This window comes from Trachurus japonicus, chromosome 4 (assembly GCF_045865225.1).
Source record: "Trachurus japonicus isolate A0001 chromosome 4, Traja_1.0".
NCBI lineage: Eukaryota > Metazoa > Chordata > Actinopteri > Carangiformes > Carangidae > Trachurus > Trachurus japonicus.
The window spans coordinates 16,204,582-16,223,346 of NC_140910.1; the positions used below are offsets into that span (position 1 = coordinate 16,204,582).

The window sequence follows — 18,765 nt, forward strand, 5'->3', positions numbered from 1 at the left end:
TGAATCAACACCTCCCCCTGAAACTTTCAACACAAATTCAACATTAACCTTCACAAGGGAATATTTAAAACAGGACTGTTGAATTAGTTTTGACATGGTGCAGTAGCCTATTGGTAGCCAAATATTTGACATGACAGAAATAATGTGTGAGTTACAGTTAGCCTATTCTCTCTCTATTTCTTTTTACTGTTCAATCTTCTATTTATTGCATTGTTATAATAAAAAAGTTCCTGTCATGTCCAAGTTTAAAATACAGAGGGCGCAATAGTTCCACTGTCAATCTATCATTGTGCAACGGTGAAGCTGATAGGCTACTTTACTCATGGGCCCATGCTGTAGGTCTCCTGATATCTAAATTAACTTTTTTTAACCATCATTTATGTTGCTGTCAAACATGCAGGCCATAACTTACTGAATTCAGGACAGCAGCCACAATGATGAAAGAAAAATCAATATGATCAATAATCAATAGCCTATCATTCAGTCTTTTGCACGGAAATTCATGTGTACAAACAAAATTATTAACCACTAAGATTGAATACAAATTCACATTGCACTTTGTCAGACCACTTGGGCCAGTGGAGAAAAAGCAGCTTGTAATGTAATGTAGCATTTTGCTCAAAGACACTTTAGCAAGGTGAAGTCAGCCTTCTGTCTGTGGGATTAAAGAATCACGCAATTGAAAGTCCCGCTGAAACTATGGAAATCTATTTAATATATTCAAATTTATCTATGAGAAACCAGTGGGAGCCGTTTAGAGTATCTCCAATAGAAACGCAATGTGCTAAATTAAAAACATATTACAAAACTGATTTCAGAAGTAGAGAGTTTAAATGTATGAATGGTGTGCATGTTCAGGTCTGAAATCTAAACTGTTACATTGTGTTGTCTGTTGTTACAAATAAAAGATAATTAAATATATATATAAAGGAACTAAACAGAGAAATCAGTGAAATCCTGACTGTTCTGTGACAAAACCTGCTATCTGATAATCTAATCAGCTGCACAGGGGTATTTTTAGATCTAATGGCCTTGCATGCCTCCCCTCCTTCTTTAGATTATACTGTAACAGGATTATAAATTCAAATGTGTGTGTGTGTGTGTGTGTGTGTGTGTGTGTGTGTGTGTGTGCCTGTGATAAATGTTTTCAGTTTGTTTACATGTTTTGTGCCGATCCAAAAGCGCTGCCAAATGTACTCTGCCACCACCCTCCCCTGTACAATAGAGTATAGTCTCTGAAATGCACTGCTAATGACCATGTAGCTATGACAATAGACTGAGGCCTGTGCCTTTAATGTTGGCAAGTGTAGTGATGATAATCACACACACGGAGCGCACAGAGGGCCCCCTGTGAACTTCGCTGTGTGTTTTCTGGTGAGTGAGCCTATAGAAATGTACCACATCAGACACACAACATAGTTCTGCAAGTGTGAGGAAGCAACCACACACACACACACACACACACACACACACACACACACACACACACACACACACACACACAGTCTGTCTATCTGTCTCCTTCACACAGACACACCCACACAGCACTGGCGCCAACTACCAAATCCCCCTCCTCCTTAACTGACCTCTAATTATGTCATGCGAAAAAGCTGTATCCCATTGAAAAGCTCTCTTAATCAAACCCAATTAATTCCGCTATTTTCCCTTATTATCCTTTGCAAGGAACGCGTCTTTCCAATAAGACTGTTAACTCCAGCCATGGCCCTTTCAGATCTGCTGGGGTGTAGTAGCGAAATAATAGAGTGCACAATTAATCAATTAGTCATTAGGGGCTCAGTTGTTCTTAATGAACACAGTAGCTGTGTTTTGGAGGTGATTCAGTGTTTCCTCAATCATATAGGCTACTATCTTCCCCAACAACTTTTAACTTTAAGGGCCGGCATCTTCCTCTTGCGACCTTTGCAATGAGACTGTGTTTTGATCAGTCTATTAAACATTTTCTTTGTGATACTGTTGCTCTGCTCTCATGATTCCCATAGTCCACCTGTGATTTTCATCACTTGTTTGCAAGTGGGAGTTGGAGCTCGTGCAAGCTAAGTGAGCAAACGTCAACAATCCAAAAGCAAAACATAATGCATAGTGCAGAGGAACATCTTATGAGAATTTTCTTCACACTGATCTACCGCTGCCCAAGTCTCTCATTGCTAACCATTAAATGATACATCATGAACAAAGCTGTGTTGGTGCTTTTATTTTTTTTATTTTTTTATCCAGCTGAAACCAAGTCCATACACATAGGCCTAACCATAAATTATTAAAAGTGTGAGGCAATGCAAGCAAGGTCAATGAATTTAAGTATAAAGACCAGTCAAATCTTCAGGCAGTCAAGTCTCAATGAAGTCAGATCTCAAGGTACTGTGCTGAAGACGGGCAAAATAGTCAAAATATCACATGTTGCATATTTACCACATAGGCCTATGTCCTGTCCTGAAAGCCAGGAATGAGTGTACATGACCATGTCTCAAGTCTTTATTCGTGTTTTTCTAATTATATGTAGCATGTTGCTTCTCCTACTTGCACGTGAATGGCACAAGACATTTATTGGTCATGTTTCAACAGCATTCACTTCACTGTTGTGTCAAGAGATGGATTCATGTTCAGATTGTGTTTGTCCCAAGTATCAGGTCAGGAGGATTACCGACTGTGTCACCACAGGACTCAGCACCATCCTTATTCTTTGACAACAAGCAATATGACAGAAAATTGATTTTTCTGTACAATCCACATGTTGACATTGGATTAGGATATGCTTTTGGATGATAACATATGTAATACTGTAAAAGAAAAAATAGTGTACTGTAGAAAAAAAAGTCACTCAGGATATCTAGACTTTGTTAGAAGAATGTATTTGCATTCATGCAAGATTTGGCATTTGAAGCAATAATGGCATTTTTACATGTGCACAACCTGCAGACTTTGTCTAAATGTTGAATCATTTTAGAAAACAGGCAGATTTTAAGAGAAGTTCAGGAACTTGATGGTGAGAGAATAACTTGCAAAAACAGCTTCTAAAATGTATTTTTAGCACTTGTTTGAATATATATTTGGTTATTGCATGGTAGGGCTAACTCTCCATCTGAGTTTTTTCATGTTGATCTGCTGCTGCTCTTTTTCCCATGCTTTTTATTGTAGCACGCACTCCGGCTCAACGCATGCTTACCCCGGCCCCTGGCTGTGGCTATAGCCCCGACCTGGCCCCAGCTGAGCAGTGCCAAGCTGTCCAGCAGTTAGTTAGTGTCTGTTCAGGCCCGGCTCGGCCCGGCCTGGCCTGGGTACTAATCCCTGGGCTGTCAGAGGACCCCGCTCTGAACTCATCCTGCAACACAGGAAAACGCTCTAATTGGGGGATTTTCTACATCATTAACTCTGATGAGCAGCCATCCCACCCTCCCTCCCCTCTCTCTCTTCCTCTCCACTTTTACTTCCCCTCTCTTTCTCTCTCTCTCTCTCGCTCTTGCTCGCTTTCTGTTTCTCTCACTCCCACACTTTTACTCCAGCTAATCTCTTTCTTAATGTTTCTTTTTTTACTTTCTCCCACTCTGACTTCCTCACATTCTCTGTCTCCCCTTTCATCCTCTCCAGTCCAAAACATTTTTTTTCCTTTTCATCCACGCAGTGTTAGGGTTAGCCCTGTTCAGCTCTTTGAAAACACCTTTGAGATATGACCCCAGCCTTCACCAACAGGTTTGAGTACTGACCTTGATGTAGGTCCCTGTCATGTGCAAATGTCATAGTCATAAAAAGCAGTGCTATTTCTATGATGCTTGAGAATTGACTTCAAATATGGGGTTTCTTTTTTCTCCTCTTCACAGATAAGTCATGTCACATGATTCATAGCTGGTATTACTTTTGTTTCATGCCAACAGGTTGCTTGGTTTGGTGCCTTTAATATATCACATTTCAGAGTTAAGCATCAGATTTTCTTTAATAAGATGGATTTCTGAAAAAAACAAAATCAAACTGCTAAAATACTCCTACAGATGAAAAAACAAAACAAAATTTTGTCCACTGTATGGTCTTATTATATTATCTATTCCAGCTTGTTACTTGAAATTGTATATATATGTGTAACAAAACTGCTACATTAATTAAAAAAAAAATGTTTGTAATAATCATTTACTGTACATTTACCAGTATAAATCAAGCGATGAGACGGATGTTTGAAAAAATGCCCACTCTGAAAAACAAGGTCAAAATTTTTACACTGTGAAGCAGACAATATTTTCTGATCCAGATGTTTAGGGTGCATCTGTAAATGCCTTCAGATCAGCAGTATGTGTTGCTAAAAACCTTCTGTGCTTCCTCACGCCAGTGGGTATTTATTCTTGGCCTAATTGGATGCTTAACCAACAACACACCACTGTTGTGTAATGCAGTATCTAATCACTCCAGGACGCTGGCCTGTTACTTCCACTGGCCTACCCATATGGCCCTTGAAGTGAGGTCCTTCCAGGCCTCCATCTGTCCAGGAAAGTGATTCACACGCTGAGGAGACCAGCTAGCATGGCGGCACCGGTCCCTCTGTGAACATGTGTTGCAGCGGCTGAGCCTGACGGCCCTGGGGGCAATTAGGGAGCCGGGCCCTGCGGTCAGAGGCCCCCCTGGGAAGCCCTGATTGATTGGAGTCTCATCTTCCTAACAGGCTGGCACCCTGCCACCAAGCCATGGAACAGAAGAGAGGATTGGGAGGGGTAGGAAAAAGAGAGAAAGAGCTCTTATATGACAGGAGGAGGGAGAGAGAGAGAGAGAGAGCACAAGTGTTAGAGGAAAAGAAAGAAAATGTCTCTGCTTATGTATGTCAGATGATAACGATTATACTGTCGTAATCTTGGATTGCTCTTTAGACTTAGTGGGGTAAAAAAAAAAAAAATACGGTGACTATGTGGGAATGAGTGCACAGGTCAACATGAAAGCACTGCAGTGAGAAAGCGGAGATACATTCTACCAAACTATATTTATTTTCAGTAGATCTTCATTCTTTCCAGAATATGGGCATCAATGATCCAGACAAAAAAAAAATCAAAAAGAAAGAAAACAATAATATCACTAAGACAGATATAACTACAACATGTAAGAAACAAAACAGCCATACAGGGAACAATATCCTGATTTTCACATTAAAAAAAAAAAAAAACGAACAACAACAAAAAAAACTGGCAAATATCTAGTGCACATTTGTCCATTGTCTAACCTTTGGCTTATTCTTGGTCCAAAATCACATAGCATCCTAAAGAAGCTCTTAATGTGCAAGGTAATCCTCATTTCCTCTGTGGCCCTGGCACTGTCCAACAGGGAGTTTAAACATCACTTACCAACAACATTATAAAAAGTAACTACATGAGGACTGATCATGAGCAGCAGATGTAACACTATATTTTCCCTCTCTGAATAGTACAACAACAGATTTTCCAGTGATCCAGAAATGACAATACGGTATATGTATTGCTGTTTTTGGAGTTGTTGTTGTTGTTGTTGTAGTAGCTGTATTCATAAGTTGCTGTCAGCACAATTTTCACATCATATTCAAGAGAAACATCACAACCATACAAATGGGCAGTCATGGGGGAAAAAAAAAACATAAAAAAAGATATAAAAGACACTACAAAATTGCACTTAAATATTAAGGATTGTCCCTCCTTCTTGCTCCAAAACCAAACACTGCTAAATTTAGCTCTAGTCAAAAGAAATATAAGCTACTGTTTAGAAATGATCCTCTCTACCTTTAACACAATTGGAGCTTAACTCTGTAACAGATGGTAAAAAACCAATATTGTGTCACTAATGACCGTAGCAGCTACAATCCATGTTTCTCTTCCTTTGATTGAGAAAGAGAAAAAAAACTTCCATGACAAAATGGTTACAAGGGCCTATTTAGTGCAGCCTGAGACCGTTTCCCCCCCTTCGGTTTCAGACAAAGAGGATACACTTGGATCAATTGTGCCGAACAAAGACTAAACTATGTGGGGTGACGCATCACACAGGGCTCTTTCTGCTGCCCTGCACGTACACGCAGCCACCCAACACTGAGCTGCCAACAGGTTTTCACCTCCAACAGCCACTCAAGCAAAAAGAGGGTTACTCCACTCACTGCCCTTCCTTTTATCCCCCCTTCCTTGCCTCCTTCCTTCCTACAGTAGCTTCCTTCTTTCCTTAAAGCATCTCAAATCAGAAAAGGATTATAATCTTGCAGGATTATTTATTTGGTATATTCTCAGCCCTGGTCCATTCAGAAGGTGCCATCATATCTCTGACTTTACTACAATCATCTATTTTTAAACTCTGTGACACCGTAAGTGTGAGAATTCCCCCTGCCTGGATTCCCTCCCACTCCAGTTATACCAGGGTAACTATAAACTATAGGCTCAAATTTTTAATGTGGGCAGCAGGTAGCAACATAAACCATGAGTGTGAAATGAACTGAAAACCAGTAACACAGCTGTTATAAATCAAGAGATGAGTGAGAGAGGTGCATTTACACAGTCAGAGACATGAATTGCCTCGCCTTGATTTTCTTTAAAAAGCTGCTCTGACATTAAACGCGGATCGGGCCTTCATTCACAAAGTACTCTGAAACTCTGATGAGCTGACCCATGAAAATTCGACAATTGGATTAATTAGTAAAAACACAAACTTGCTGATGAAAATGGGAAAAGCAAAGAATCATCATGAGAATGTGATGCTCTGTCAAAATCAATCAATCTGATGGTTGACTCAGGTAGAGGAACAATCATGAGAAAAAGTTGTAATACCTACAGCAGTGATTAATTTAGGTGTTTTTTTTTTATATTATGGCAAGTGTTCCTTAACTGCTGCCCTCTGAAGTGAGCAGTCACAATGGGTATTAACCATGCTAGACATTGAGATGATGATTTTTCTCACAGAGGTTCAATTACCCCTTGAAAAAAAAACAATATGCCAATATTGCCAATATCAGAAGATGAGCTGATGAGAATTTGATTAAATCTGTGGACTGGTGAATCATTCCCGTAGTTTGTATTACAGTGGTCTATATGAGTTGTAAATTGTGATTAGTACCATGGAGAAGGGCGCTGACAGTTGACAGTTGGCAGCAAACATAGCAACATATGACAGCTACAGCTTGGAGGGAGAACAAGGTAAAGTTAACAGTTCAGATTTTAGTTGTCTGCTTCATGTCCTTGAGATGGAAAAAAAAAAAGAAAAAGTAGAAAGAAGGTCCAAACTAAAAGTCCTAAAATCCCAAGTCTTCACAGTTCAAAATCCATTTCCTGTGATCCATGTGTAACGGACACGTCACTGCAATTTTTCCAACATTGTACTCAATGTTTGCCACCCCGAAATGCAACTTCAGCATCTCCCTTTCCCTCCGTCACTCACATGGACTGCCAGGTTTGTTAGTCACATGGGTTGCCAGGTCTTGTCCATAGACTGGATGTGTTCCTTCGCTTTCATTCTCAGTGCAGCGATACTAGAGCTGCGCTGGTCCACGTCCTCCAGAGGGTATTTATCAGGGTACGGTGCCGGACACTGGTAAGGAGGAGGGGCCATGCTCTGCATCCCCTGGCTCATGGATGGATGGGGATGAGAGTGAGGATGAGAGTGAGGATGAGGATGAGGATGAGGAGGATGGGGAGGATGAGGATGTGGAGGATGAGGAGGATGAGGAGGATGAGGAGGATGAGGAGGATGAGAAGGATGAGGAGTGGAGTTGAGGAAGCTGTGGCTGGGGTAGCTGGGCTGGAGGCCTTGAGGTGGACCCATGAAGCCTGGGATGCTGTGGACTGGCGTGGCACTGGACAGGGGAGAGGTCAGCCAGGGGTCCAGAGGGAGGGAGTTGGTCATTGGACCCATGCTGGTGTGAACTGGTGCCGGACGGTTGAAGGAGAGCATGGGCGAATCATGGAGCTTCATTGTGCTGGCATCCATTTTCTCCTGCCGACGCCATTTCGCTCTGCGGTTCTGGAACCAAACCTGGACGACAAAATCAAGTTATTATTGACTCAACCTGGCTATATATCATCTATACTATATTTCTGGATCTCACTCAAGATCAACTGGGAAATAGATTAGGATTCTGGGGATTCTCCATTGGCACAACCCTGAAGCCAACATCTAAATGTCAAATTCAGGTAAATTCTACTCAAGATAAAATATATTTGTAAAAAAAAAAAAAAAGAAAGAAAGAAAAGAAAAAGAAAAAAAAGCATGTTTTGTTGCTTCGCATTGCAACCTGCAACCTAGCTCAGCCCTTCAGTCCCTGCTTCTTGTTTCAATATGCTCAATACGACATTGGCACAGTGTATTCCACACTTGGAGACACACATTCTACCTAGTGCAATCTCCTCACCTGAGCACTTGCAAGCCTATAAGCCCAAAAGCTTGGCAAGTTTGGAACCACAACCATTTAACTCTAAGAGTAAAAGCCAACATGTAAGATCATTACTTAATGAGAACAATAGCACAAAGCCAGTAATATAATTTAGGCTACTATACCTGCAGTGTTATTGTGGTGCTGCTCTAAAACATAAACTGAAAAAAACTGAAAAAATATCTAATATGAGAACCCACACAAGGTAAATATGGACCTGTGTTGTTATAGACTCAATATCACAAGAGGGCAGCTACATCATAAACATCTCTGATGACACTGCCCTTGACTCTTCTCCAGGGCAGAGGTTCAGATCATGGTCAGGCCTTAACTGCTTTCATTAAATGGTATGACAATCATTTTTTAGACCTTACTTTGTCAAAAACTAAGGAACCGATCGTCGACTTTAGGCAAAGTCAAGACACGCCGAGAGCAAGCACCATCCTGAAGAGGCTCAGATTGTTGACCAGTATCTGTCTTGGCACTATATTTGATTCACAGCTGTCTGTAATATCATTTTGTTCAACTTTTATCATTCTTTTATTGAAAGCCTTTTAATGTTTTCCTTTATCTGCTGGTTTAATGGGTTGACTGTGAAGGAGAAGAACAGTTTAAACAATAATGTTAGTGTGTTCTAAGATTATTGGTGTCCGGTAGAGGAATCTGTGCACAATCTGGGAGAAACAAGCAGCCTATTAAGCAAAAATACTTATCAGCCAACTAGACCACATTTTGTCGACTGCGTTTTTAATGTTGTCTTCTGGTCAATGCTATAATGTGCTATAATGTGCCCAATGCATAACTTTTTTTTTTCTTTGTTGCAAGAGCAAAACAAATCTCATTAAGCTTTTAAACACAGACCCCACCCATTTTAAATGAAATCGATACTTTTTTTTTTCGAATTTCTATTTATTGTATTTTTTTATGGGATTTTATTCATTGGAATTTTTATGATATTGATTTGGATTGATTTTGTGTGTCCTTATGCTTCTTAATGTTTCCTTACTGATCGTTGTCTGTATGCTTGTGGAAAGCTGCATATCAACTGCAAATCAATTGCCCATTTGGTTTAAGTAAAGACTTGTTTATCTAAGTCTGTGTTGGTGCTTCTGATGTTGTGTTTATTCCTACCTGGACTCGGACTTCAGGCAGGTTCACCTTCATAGCCAGCTCCTCTCGACTGTACACGTCTGGGTAGTGGGACTTCTCAAAGGCACGCTCCAGCTCGTGCAGCTGGTAGGTGGTGAAGGTGGTGCGGTTGCGCCTGTGTTTCTTCTTGGGCTGATCGTCCTTGCAAGGCTCTGGAGACTTGCCTTCATCACTGTCTGCGCTCTTCCTCAGCTCACTTAGTTCCTCATCACACTTATTTGTAAACAGGCTGGTATCTGTTCAGTAAAGGAGAAAAATAAACCAAGAGTGGGCATTTTATTTGTACGGTTTTCCATATTCAAATGTTCATCATCTATTGAGGATTGTACATGTTTTGCTGCTGTCTGAATATATTGTGTTAAGACTGAAATGTGGAGGAAAGGAAAAGCAGAATGGTTGGTTGAAATGAAGAATGTAGTGCCCACTTTCCAGTAGAGCAAACATTAGTTTGACACCTGCAACAATAGGCTACTGTAGGTCAGTGAAGCAAGCAATCCCTTGAACCTCAATGAAGCTCAAAAACATTCCTAATCGGATTTAGAAAACTTGTTTCCAGTGTTTATCTTCTCAAAAGGTAAACTGTCTTTAAAAAGATGTTGGAATCAAAATGTTCCCTTCTGTTCTGACACAGGACTGTGAAGCCACCGGTAGTCAATTCCCACAGTATAGTTCAGTGTAATTAAAACAGCTTTTGCTAAAATACATTCAAAACATGACAATGTCAACACATTTGACAACATCAGCCAGTGACAATCTACAGTCCACAGACACCACAACCTCTTCTCCTCAGATAACCTTCCTCAGCTTTCGTCTCAGTTGTTCTTCTTGCTATTCATCTAATTTTTAATATGAATATTAATATTTCTGTAAATCATTGTCAAAACCAGAGGAGCAACAGAAATATAACCTGGAAAAGAATGTAGTGAGTATTCAACTATCAGCTGATCTGGTATTTATCTAAGCACACACATGAGGTAAACAAAATACAGATAAGATAATGATTGGATCCAGCCATTAGATCAATCGCTCTTAGACAGCTTCTCCACATGTCTGCCAATGTCTCACTAAATACATTACATCATTCAGGTTGTGGTGAACTAGCTGTCAGTTACATGTCTAATTGACATAAAAATAGTTCAGTGAAAGATATTCTTAATGTAGTCAACTGTAAGCAGTACAACTGTACAACTGCATGAAATACAAAGTCCTCAGTAAAAACATAAACTTCAAAAACTAACTACAAAACAGTTGCACAGGGGGGAAAAATCCATATGTTTGCTTTTTTGGATAAAGAGCATGTGGAACCATTGATTATTTGGTTAAACTACAGTAGGCTCAAAGTTTAATTTTCCTGATTGGTTGTAGTTTTTGTTTGTTGACAAAATCATCATTGTCCTTTCATTGCTTCAATAAACCTGTGGGTAAATGTATATAAATGTGAGCTTGTTTCTGTTAATAGGATGTGTTGATGGAGAGAAAAGGAGGAGGGGTGGGGGGCAAACGGGAGCAGAGGCAAAGGCAAAGCAGGATTTTGGGGGGTTCATTTATCCACCTCTCATTAAGCAGCTATGACAAAGGCCAGGCTCTGACAAAGGCAGAGGTCAGGTCTGGTTCAGTGACCAGCTCCTGGCCTGTCAGCCCATCACAGCCGCCGGTCTGAAGGCTGCCCACTGTTTATCAGCCAGCAGAACATCTCAGTACAGAGTCGGGGGGTGGTGGTGGTGGTGGTGGTGGGGGGGGGGGGTGTTGACTGACACCGAACACTGAAAAGTTGTTCATTCAGAAGGAACTGGGCTGACTTCAGAGGGTAGTTACATACAAAAGGGTGATGTCATTGGTGTTGATGTACGTTAATCAAGGAGGGGGTGGGGGAGCTAACGTCCCCCTGAATTCAGATGCTAAAATCTGAATCACTTATAATCACTTTGCTTGTGAGGCTTTGAGGTTATATCCATCTTCAGTTCATGAAAATTATATATTTTTTTGTTGTTTTACCCCCAAATCACAAACCACCTGCCAGATCCTGCATGTGAAAATAGCTTCAGATTAAACGTGACAAATTTGATCCTGAGACAGAACGATAACAACACCCGAATGAACTACTGTACAATCTAATCTGCACAGAAGAGAAGATTAGGGGAATTCCACAAGGGGATGGGATTGTGCTCGGGGACATAAACCCCCCTACACCATCTTGTTCTGTGATTTATCTCTCAATCTCAGCCAGCACAGTTCTCACAGCTAATGCAACAGGCTCCACACGACACAACGAATATATAACACAATGATTTTGAATCTGATTGCAAACGCGTGTGATACAATGGGACTAAAATTGCTGCATCTAAATGAGTCAGACTTCTCATTAATTGGTTGCTACTGTGTGACAAAGAATAGGGTTAAACACACAGGAACAGGACTATTTCTCCAACAATTTATCTGTTCATTTTAGAAAGATGGATAATTGTTTCATTTCAATTAACACCTGCATGGATTGTTTATTGCCTATCTACATCTGTGTGGATCTATCTTTAGTGAATGTTTTACCGAAAGTTTAAAAGGTGCTTTTTTTGTTTTTGTTTTTAAATATATGACTATTAAACATGTTGTGTTTGATATGTTTCCTAATTATAAAAAATCACAGGGCTTGAAAATACAATTTTATAGGAATAAACTTGGCCAGTTCTTTTTTGAAAAGTTTTGTTTTGACCATGATAGACCGAACGGTCACGGTCAGCAGTCAAGTAGCTTTAAGATTTATTATGTTTGCTCAGAGACGTCAGTAACCTAGTGTCAGTGCAGTAAAATCAATTCTATCTTCCTTGGCTTTCCAAGACCAGAGTTGCTGTACAATCAATATTCTTGACCATCACATATGTTTTGAAGAGAAAAAACCCCCCCACATGATTCATAAACTTCAACTCTGAGGCAACTGAAATGAATATCTAGTGAAATGAAACTAAGTGCTCTGTGTTGGTAGAATAAACTCTGTTTTGTTCTGATGGAGGCCAGCATTACCATCAGCTTCTCTCACCATGGTATTGCTGCTGCTGCTGTTGATGCTGTTGATGCTGTTGATGCTGCTGATGCTGCTCTGTGCTGCCGTTTCTCAGAGAAGCAAGGTGCCCACTGTAAGACGGGTGCGACGAGGGCTCCTGCTGCTTCCCAGATTCAGACAGGCCCTCTATGTCCACTTTATGAGGTCCCGAGGCCCCAGCCGGACTGAGCAGGGAGTCCTGGTCTTTACTGAAACCGAGAATGACATCAATGCTGTGGACGCGACCTCCCGCAGCGAAGCCCCCGCCTTTCCCCATTTCATGGAAGTTGCTGGGTGAGAGGCAGCTGTCGTCCACCATGCTCATGGTATCCAGTGATAAATGCATTCGAGCTTCTGGACACTGACCAGGGCCTGAGTTCAGAGAAAAGGTGTTTAAGTGAAGGACTAAGGGTAGGATAATAGGTCACTATCCTCGTTACCTCAGATGTCTCTGCTCATCCTTTCACGTATCTTAACCGGTGACCTGTTGCAGAGTGGCAGTCTATCCCTTTGACTCTAAGCTAAGTGCTTAATGATAAGTGTGCTGATAGGAGACTGCAGGCATTTGTAATGAAAGGACAACAGCCAAGTTGTCAACTTGGCTTGCCAACACATCAAGTGTCAATTATGATAAATAAATTGCAGAAATACACTTTACAATATACATTTAATTAACATTGCTCATAAAACCAAACCCAGATTTGACACTGTGTAAATCAGAGGATTTCTATTAGACTAGTGTTGTAAATTACATTTTACGGATAATTCTGTGTATTTCTTTCACTTTCACAAAATTAGACGTAATGGTGTCAAAATATGTTCTGTCAAGTAAAGATAGTGGTTGTATCCAGTATCTCAATCTTTAAATTGTATGAAAACAGTTTTTAGGTACAACATGTGGCATGTCTGAAGTTTTGGTCCATAAGAAATGTGTGTGCATGTGTTCTGTGTATGAAACGATACATCTGAATTTAGCATTTCATACTGATGTCAACTAATATGTTCTGCCTCTATTTAAGAAGCGATAAATAAGACAAAAGCAAACGAGCAAACTTCATAAAGAATAGAAGGAGTGTGCAGAGTTTTAATAAACTGCTCAGTCCTTCCCATGATTTGCCTATTGAACAAACCACTATGTCTTCTCACATCACATCTACAGTTTAATTAAAGGTATTGGCCAGCAAGCCCATGAGGGCTGGGCACCTTGTTGTGCAGGACACTTTAATAACATTTTTACTTACTTACTTACTTACTTAATGAACTTGCAAGTGACACAGTTGAATTACGAGAGCCTAGTAAAATGAAACAGTGTCAGATCTTACCTCTTAGAAGTAAATAGGTTGAACTGTTGAAGCTGCTGATGCCAGTGCTCCACCTGTTCACCCTCCAACTTCACTCTTCCACGGATCCGCTATGTGCTCCGCTCACAGTCACCCAGCCGGCTTTGCTCACCTTACATATCTCAAAAAGAGTTTCTGTGTGTGGGATAAACAGTCCTGACAAAAACACTCTGGCAAAGTGCACGCAAGTAAAAGCACTCAGCGCAAAGACCAGTCAACAAATGAGTTGAGACACCATGCACTCCAGCTCAGAGAGGAGAGTGGAAGAGGAGGGAGACGGAGAGGGAGAGGTGGACAAAGCTGAGGGAGGGTGTATGAGGTGAAACGAGGGGATTAGGAGAGGGTTATTAATTGGAATCCTTCCCCTTTAAGAGTGATTGGCAGCTGTTTTCTGCTCAAGTAATTGTTTTAAATGTTATTTCCATTCACCCCCACAGGAGGAGGCCCAGGCTAATGAAGCCTGGACAAGACTTTCTTTCATAAATGTATTGTTTTTAAGACAAAAGAACTGCTGAAAGTTTTAATGGAGCACACCCACCCCCCCATTATTATCACCATGTGGAACTGCATGTAAAAGGAAACTTTATAATGATAATATGAGAGGTAAAATCCAGTGCAACGTACAGATTTTCTTCATATCTGATAAGACCATTTCATTTCTGAATTTTTATAGAAATTGGTTTAAAGGTGATTTAAACAATCCACCAAAACATTTTTATTGCCTTTGTTCCACTAAATTATTATTATTATTATTATTTTTTAAATGCGTGATCAGTCTGTGAACAACCTGTCAACTCAAATAAAAATGGTAAAAATAGCGGATTTATAATTTGGAACAAGCCTGCCTTGTTTCAAAACTGTTGCAGCTTTAGTGAAGGCTGCTGAAAGCATACAAATGAAAAACAAACAAAAACTGCTGTTATGGATTAGAAAGTTAGCGGAGCTTACCAGACTCATATAGCCCACTCCTCATGTCTTCTTGATACCGGCAGCTCAAGGCTCCAGTTTCTGCTGATGCATGTGAAAAACTATGATGCACTGATGTTATGTTTTTTTCCAGTGATTTTATTGCCATGTCATTCTTGTCCATCTCTCCTCCATTTCACAACACTGACAAAATGAACCAATGTTTTTTTTATACTCTCACTAACACTCTCATTAATACTCTCTGGATTCACAGCAGGGTTGTTGTGGCTGTTCATGCACGTGGCAGTTTCCAGGTCATAATGTAAACTTGTATTTCTGTTACCAATCACATTAGTATGGACATTATTAATATTACTATAAAAGGTATTGGCCAGTAACCAATTATCACTACTTTATCCTTTTTCTTTTGTTTGTTTACAGACACAGGATTGGACAGGACCTCCTAACAAATAGGAAGCATAGCAATGCATCTCTGCTAGAATCTGAGCAGACTGTCAGACTCTGCAGTCATTTTTCATTTTGGATAATAAAGATGCCAGGTGACACTGCTACAGGAGTACATGTAGCTGTAATACTGTTAATCAGGTTGCAGGGTTTGCTATTGTTCCACCTGCCTTAGTACAGTATGAGCTCAGCCATTGTTTCATTGATACTGGTACGACATGAGGTTATAGTGTCCTCTAAATAACATTATTTCCCCAGTGCAGTGTGGACAGTAAAGGGTCTCGTTACCAAAAAGTGTAGTCCTACTGGACTGACACTGGTTAGTTAGCATGCAAGCTTCAGTGACAGAAAAGAAGTGAAAGAAATAGACGCAAAACAAGAGGTCTGCTCTCTGAACTCATGCTGAGTCCAGAAAGTTTGATGCTAAAGTCAAAACATTTCTTCTACACTGGTAAAGAATCAGCTGGTAATGCTAATGTTGGCTATGTGGCAACTGTATAGCTCCTTTAAACACTACTGAAAAGGTTTAGTGCAGTGGCATAGCAAAGAAGAAGAAAAAAGTCAAATAAGAAAGCCTAAATATTGTGTATATTCACAACATGTGCAGTTTTATTTTCAATGCAACTATTAGTCAACAAGTGGTGGGTGTAAATTCAGGTTAGCCTATAACTGAAAAATAATTCAACATAATAACATGCAGTTAAAAATTCAAAATGTCACTGTCAAACAAATAATTTAATTAAATAATTGACTGACTCTCCTTGTCAACAACGGAGTAATGATGGTCAAAGGTGCTCATTTATCCCACCCCTTATTCGTTAATTCATTTTTGTCCTTCCACTGTTTCTCCGTTATTCTAATTGAGCACAAATTGGTTAAGAAGGAGCAGTGTAGTTGTCAAGCAGCTTAGTTTTATCAGATGACAATCTAAGTCCTCTTGATCCTACTAGGGGTAAAAAGCAGCTAATGTGTAAATGCGCAGCTTACTGAGGGAGCTGCAGAGAGAGGAGGCGGGGTGGTGGTGGTGGTGGGGGGTGGAGTTGAAGTGGAGGGAAAGGGGAAGAGTGGAGACGGGGACAGTGGAGGTGAATTCATGTGATCCAGTTCTCTGTCGTGTAAAAAGTGCATGCACACTCATACATGCACACATGCACAGAACTCTTTCATCTACAAAGACAAATGTTGGTGGACCGCTGCTGGGGCTCTTGCAGCAAAGTAAAATCTGACGCAGCCTGGAGGCACATTTCGCTTGGTTATCTCTTTTACCATTTCTTTTGGATGAGTGGCCAGCTCCAAGTATAGTCCAGTTTTTTTTGTTTTACAAACATCTTCCATTTAAGAATAATGGGGGGCCACGGTGCTCTTATAGGAGCCTCCAATGCAGCAGAAATGTTATTGCCCTCCCTGGATCAATCCTGCATGAGCTTTGGGGCAGTTCATTCCTACTTGGCTTTTGCCCTGATAAGCCAAGTGGTGAAACCTGATAGATGCAGATGTGAGCCACACACCTGTTCACATCTTTCTCTTTTTTGGTTTTGTTGTGCCATTATGAGGTATTGAGTGTAGATTCGATGAAGGGAGTTTGGAGAAACAGACTGTTTAATCCAGTCCTCACTGTCAGAGAAGTTGAAATTACTTTAACAGAGCTTTATGTTGGAAACTACACTTCCCTCTTTCCCTTTCCTTCAAAGTCGTGGTTAAAGTTGTACTCTTACATCACAGTTAGCTTTTTAAAGCTAATGGCCTCTCACATGACTGAAGCCAAATTGACTTGATTACTCGTTTGTCGCCAGGTGCACGTCAGGACAGCCATAGTAAGGTCAGGGTTGGGGTTATTAATGCTGTACAGCTACATACACAGTACACTGCCTCTGTCTTTTTGAACAGTGTGTAGTTTTACATGAATCTTCCAGTAAATTTAATTCAAGTAGCCTATGTTTCAGTCCCACATTGAGTAATAATGACATCACATAAATAATAAAAATCCAACACAGTAAAACTGTGTCAAGCATATTTCTTATTCTAAGCTCAGTGGGCATTATTTGCCCCCCTGTCAGTCACCTTGTCACGCAAGAACCTCCAATGTCAGACATTGAGGTAGACAGACTGGCCTTAACCTTGTTCACATAATTGAATTAGTGCTGCCCCCTCAGCAGGGTAAGCTTACACAAAGGCAGTATGTTCATGCCCATCCTGTCTTGTCCTGTAGCATCCAAATATTTGCCATTGTTATTATGGCGACATAGTCGTAAGATAAGAGTCAGAATGAGTTCAGTTGGGTTATCCTGTCCAAGATATTAAAGAGGACATATCGTCGCCAATTTCACTGTTGATCACTTTGTTCTTGGTGTAGCTTAAATAGGTTTACATTGTTCAGTGTTTTCAACAACATCATTTTTCTCGCACTGTATCTCGGCCTGAAACACTTTCATTGAGCTCCTACTCCAATCCCTGTCCTCATGGTGACCGATCACATCCCCAGTGTGCTTGTTACGACAGCACCTGCCCACGTCTTCCTCCTTATTCTGACCTAAAGCCTCTGCTACCAGGCAAGTTCAACATACCCAGGATGACGTATTGTTATAGGTTAACTGAACGGAGTGCATTAATGCAACAGAGGTAGAGCTGTTAATAATAGGCATAATTTTCAAAACATTGGGCTCACTTAATAAATTAGGAGAAGAAACTGATACCAGCAAATAATTTTGTGCTTAAAAGTGATTTACTAGAAGGTGCAATGTAATAATATGATCTATTTTGAACTGAATTATGAATTGCAATAACAAAAAAATTGATTTCAATGAAACTGGGGATATATTGTAAATAGGTGCACAACACTACCTGAGTATTTCTGCACTTTTGTCTAATGATTAACAAACTGTTGTGAATATGTGATTCAGAAAATGTATTTCTGCTGGTAAGAGAAAAATGACGAAGAGTCAAAGTCCCTATGCTGTTGGATATAGAAACTGTGTTCAATTAACATGAAGCTATATTTATTTAGTCTCCATCAGCAAAACAGTTCCACTGGTTTATGTAAATGTACTGATTGTTATTATTTATCTGTGAATTGTAATTTATTGTGTTTGACTTCCAGGGATGTGAGATTAAATGAAGACATGGTTTACTTTCTCTGTTTGGTGTAATTCCACTCAGACACGTATGATCTGTCCTCTGTGACGAGGCCAATCCAAAATTTATACGCACCATGTTAAGCCAGACCTATTTATTACTGTACAGCATGTTCTAGGCTAAACATGGTTCTTAGGGCATTTTAGTAGACAGAGAACCTGTTGACTCCTGGCCAGACTATTGATCCCTTACTAATCATCTCCTGACCTCAGTTGACCTGAACGAATGTAGAAAACTTCTCCTAAGCAGTGTAGGCAATCAGCCTCAGAGCAGAAGATGCACCAACTGCATAAAGGTGATGTTTTGGTCTGATTGTTGTTGGAGCACATGACAAACTGTAGTGCTAGATTCATTTCTTTACCTACAGTTGC

The 18,765-nt window shown here is 40.3% G+C and overlaps 1 protein-coding gene across 1 annotated transcript; it reads right to left on the reverse strand.

The window, feature by feature from the left end:
- Positions 1-7,027: 7,027 nt before the first annotated feature.
- Positions 7,028-14,414, reverse strand: rx1 (retinal homeobox gene 1). Its single transcript, XM_085774334.1, has 4 exons — positions 13,874-14,414; positions 12,549-12,923; positions 9,500-9,753; positions 7,028-7,971 (listed from the first exon to the last, which is right to left on the reverse strand). The coding sequence occupies exons 2-4, from the start codon at positions 12,895-12,897 to the stop codon at positions 7,399-7,401; spliced, it is 1,176 nt and encodes a 391-aa protein (XP_085630460.1). The 5' UTR covers positions 12,898-12,923; positions 13,874-14,414; the 3' UTR covers positions 7,028-7,398.
- Between the last annotated feature and the right edge of the window lie 4,351 nt (positions 14,415-18,765).

What these genes read in the sequence shown, in the direction of transcription:
- rx1 (XM_085774334.1), bottom strand. Translation starts at nt 12,897, where the DNA reads ATGCATTTATCACTGGATACCATGAGCATGGTGGACGACAGCTGCCTC. An exon ending in GCAGCAGCAGCAATACCATG is followed by an intron (nt 9,754 to 12,548) that starts GTGAGAGAAGCT and finishes TTTACTGAACAG; the next exon opens with ATACCAGCCTGTTTACAAAT. An exon ending in TGCCTGAAGTCCGAGTCCAG is followed by an intron (nt 7,972 to 9,499) that starts GTAGGAATAAAC and finishes TTTGTCGTCCAG; the next exon opens with GTTTGGTTCCAGAACCGCAG.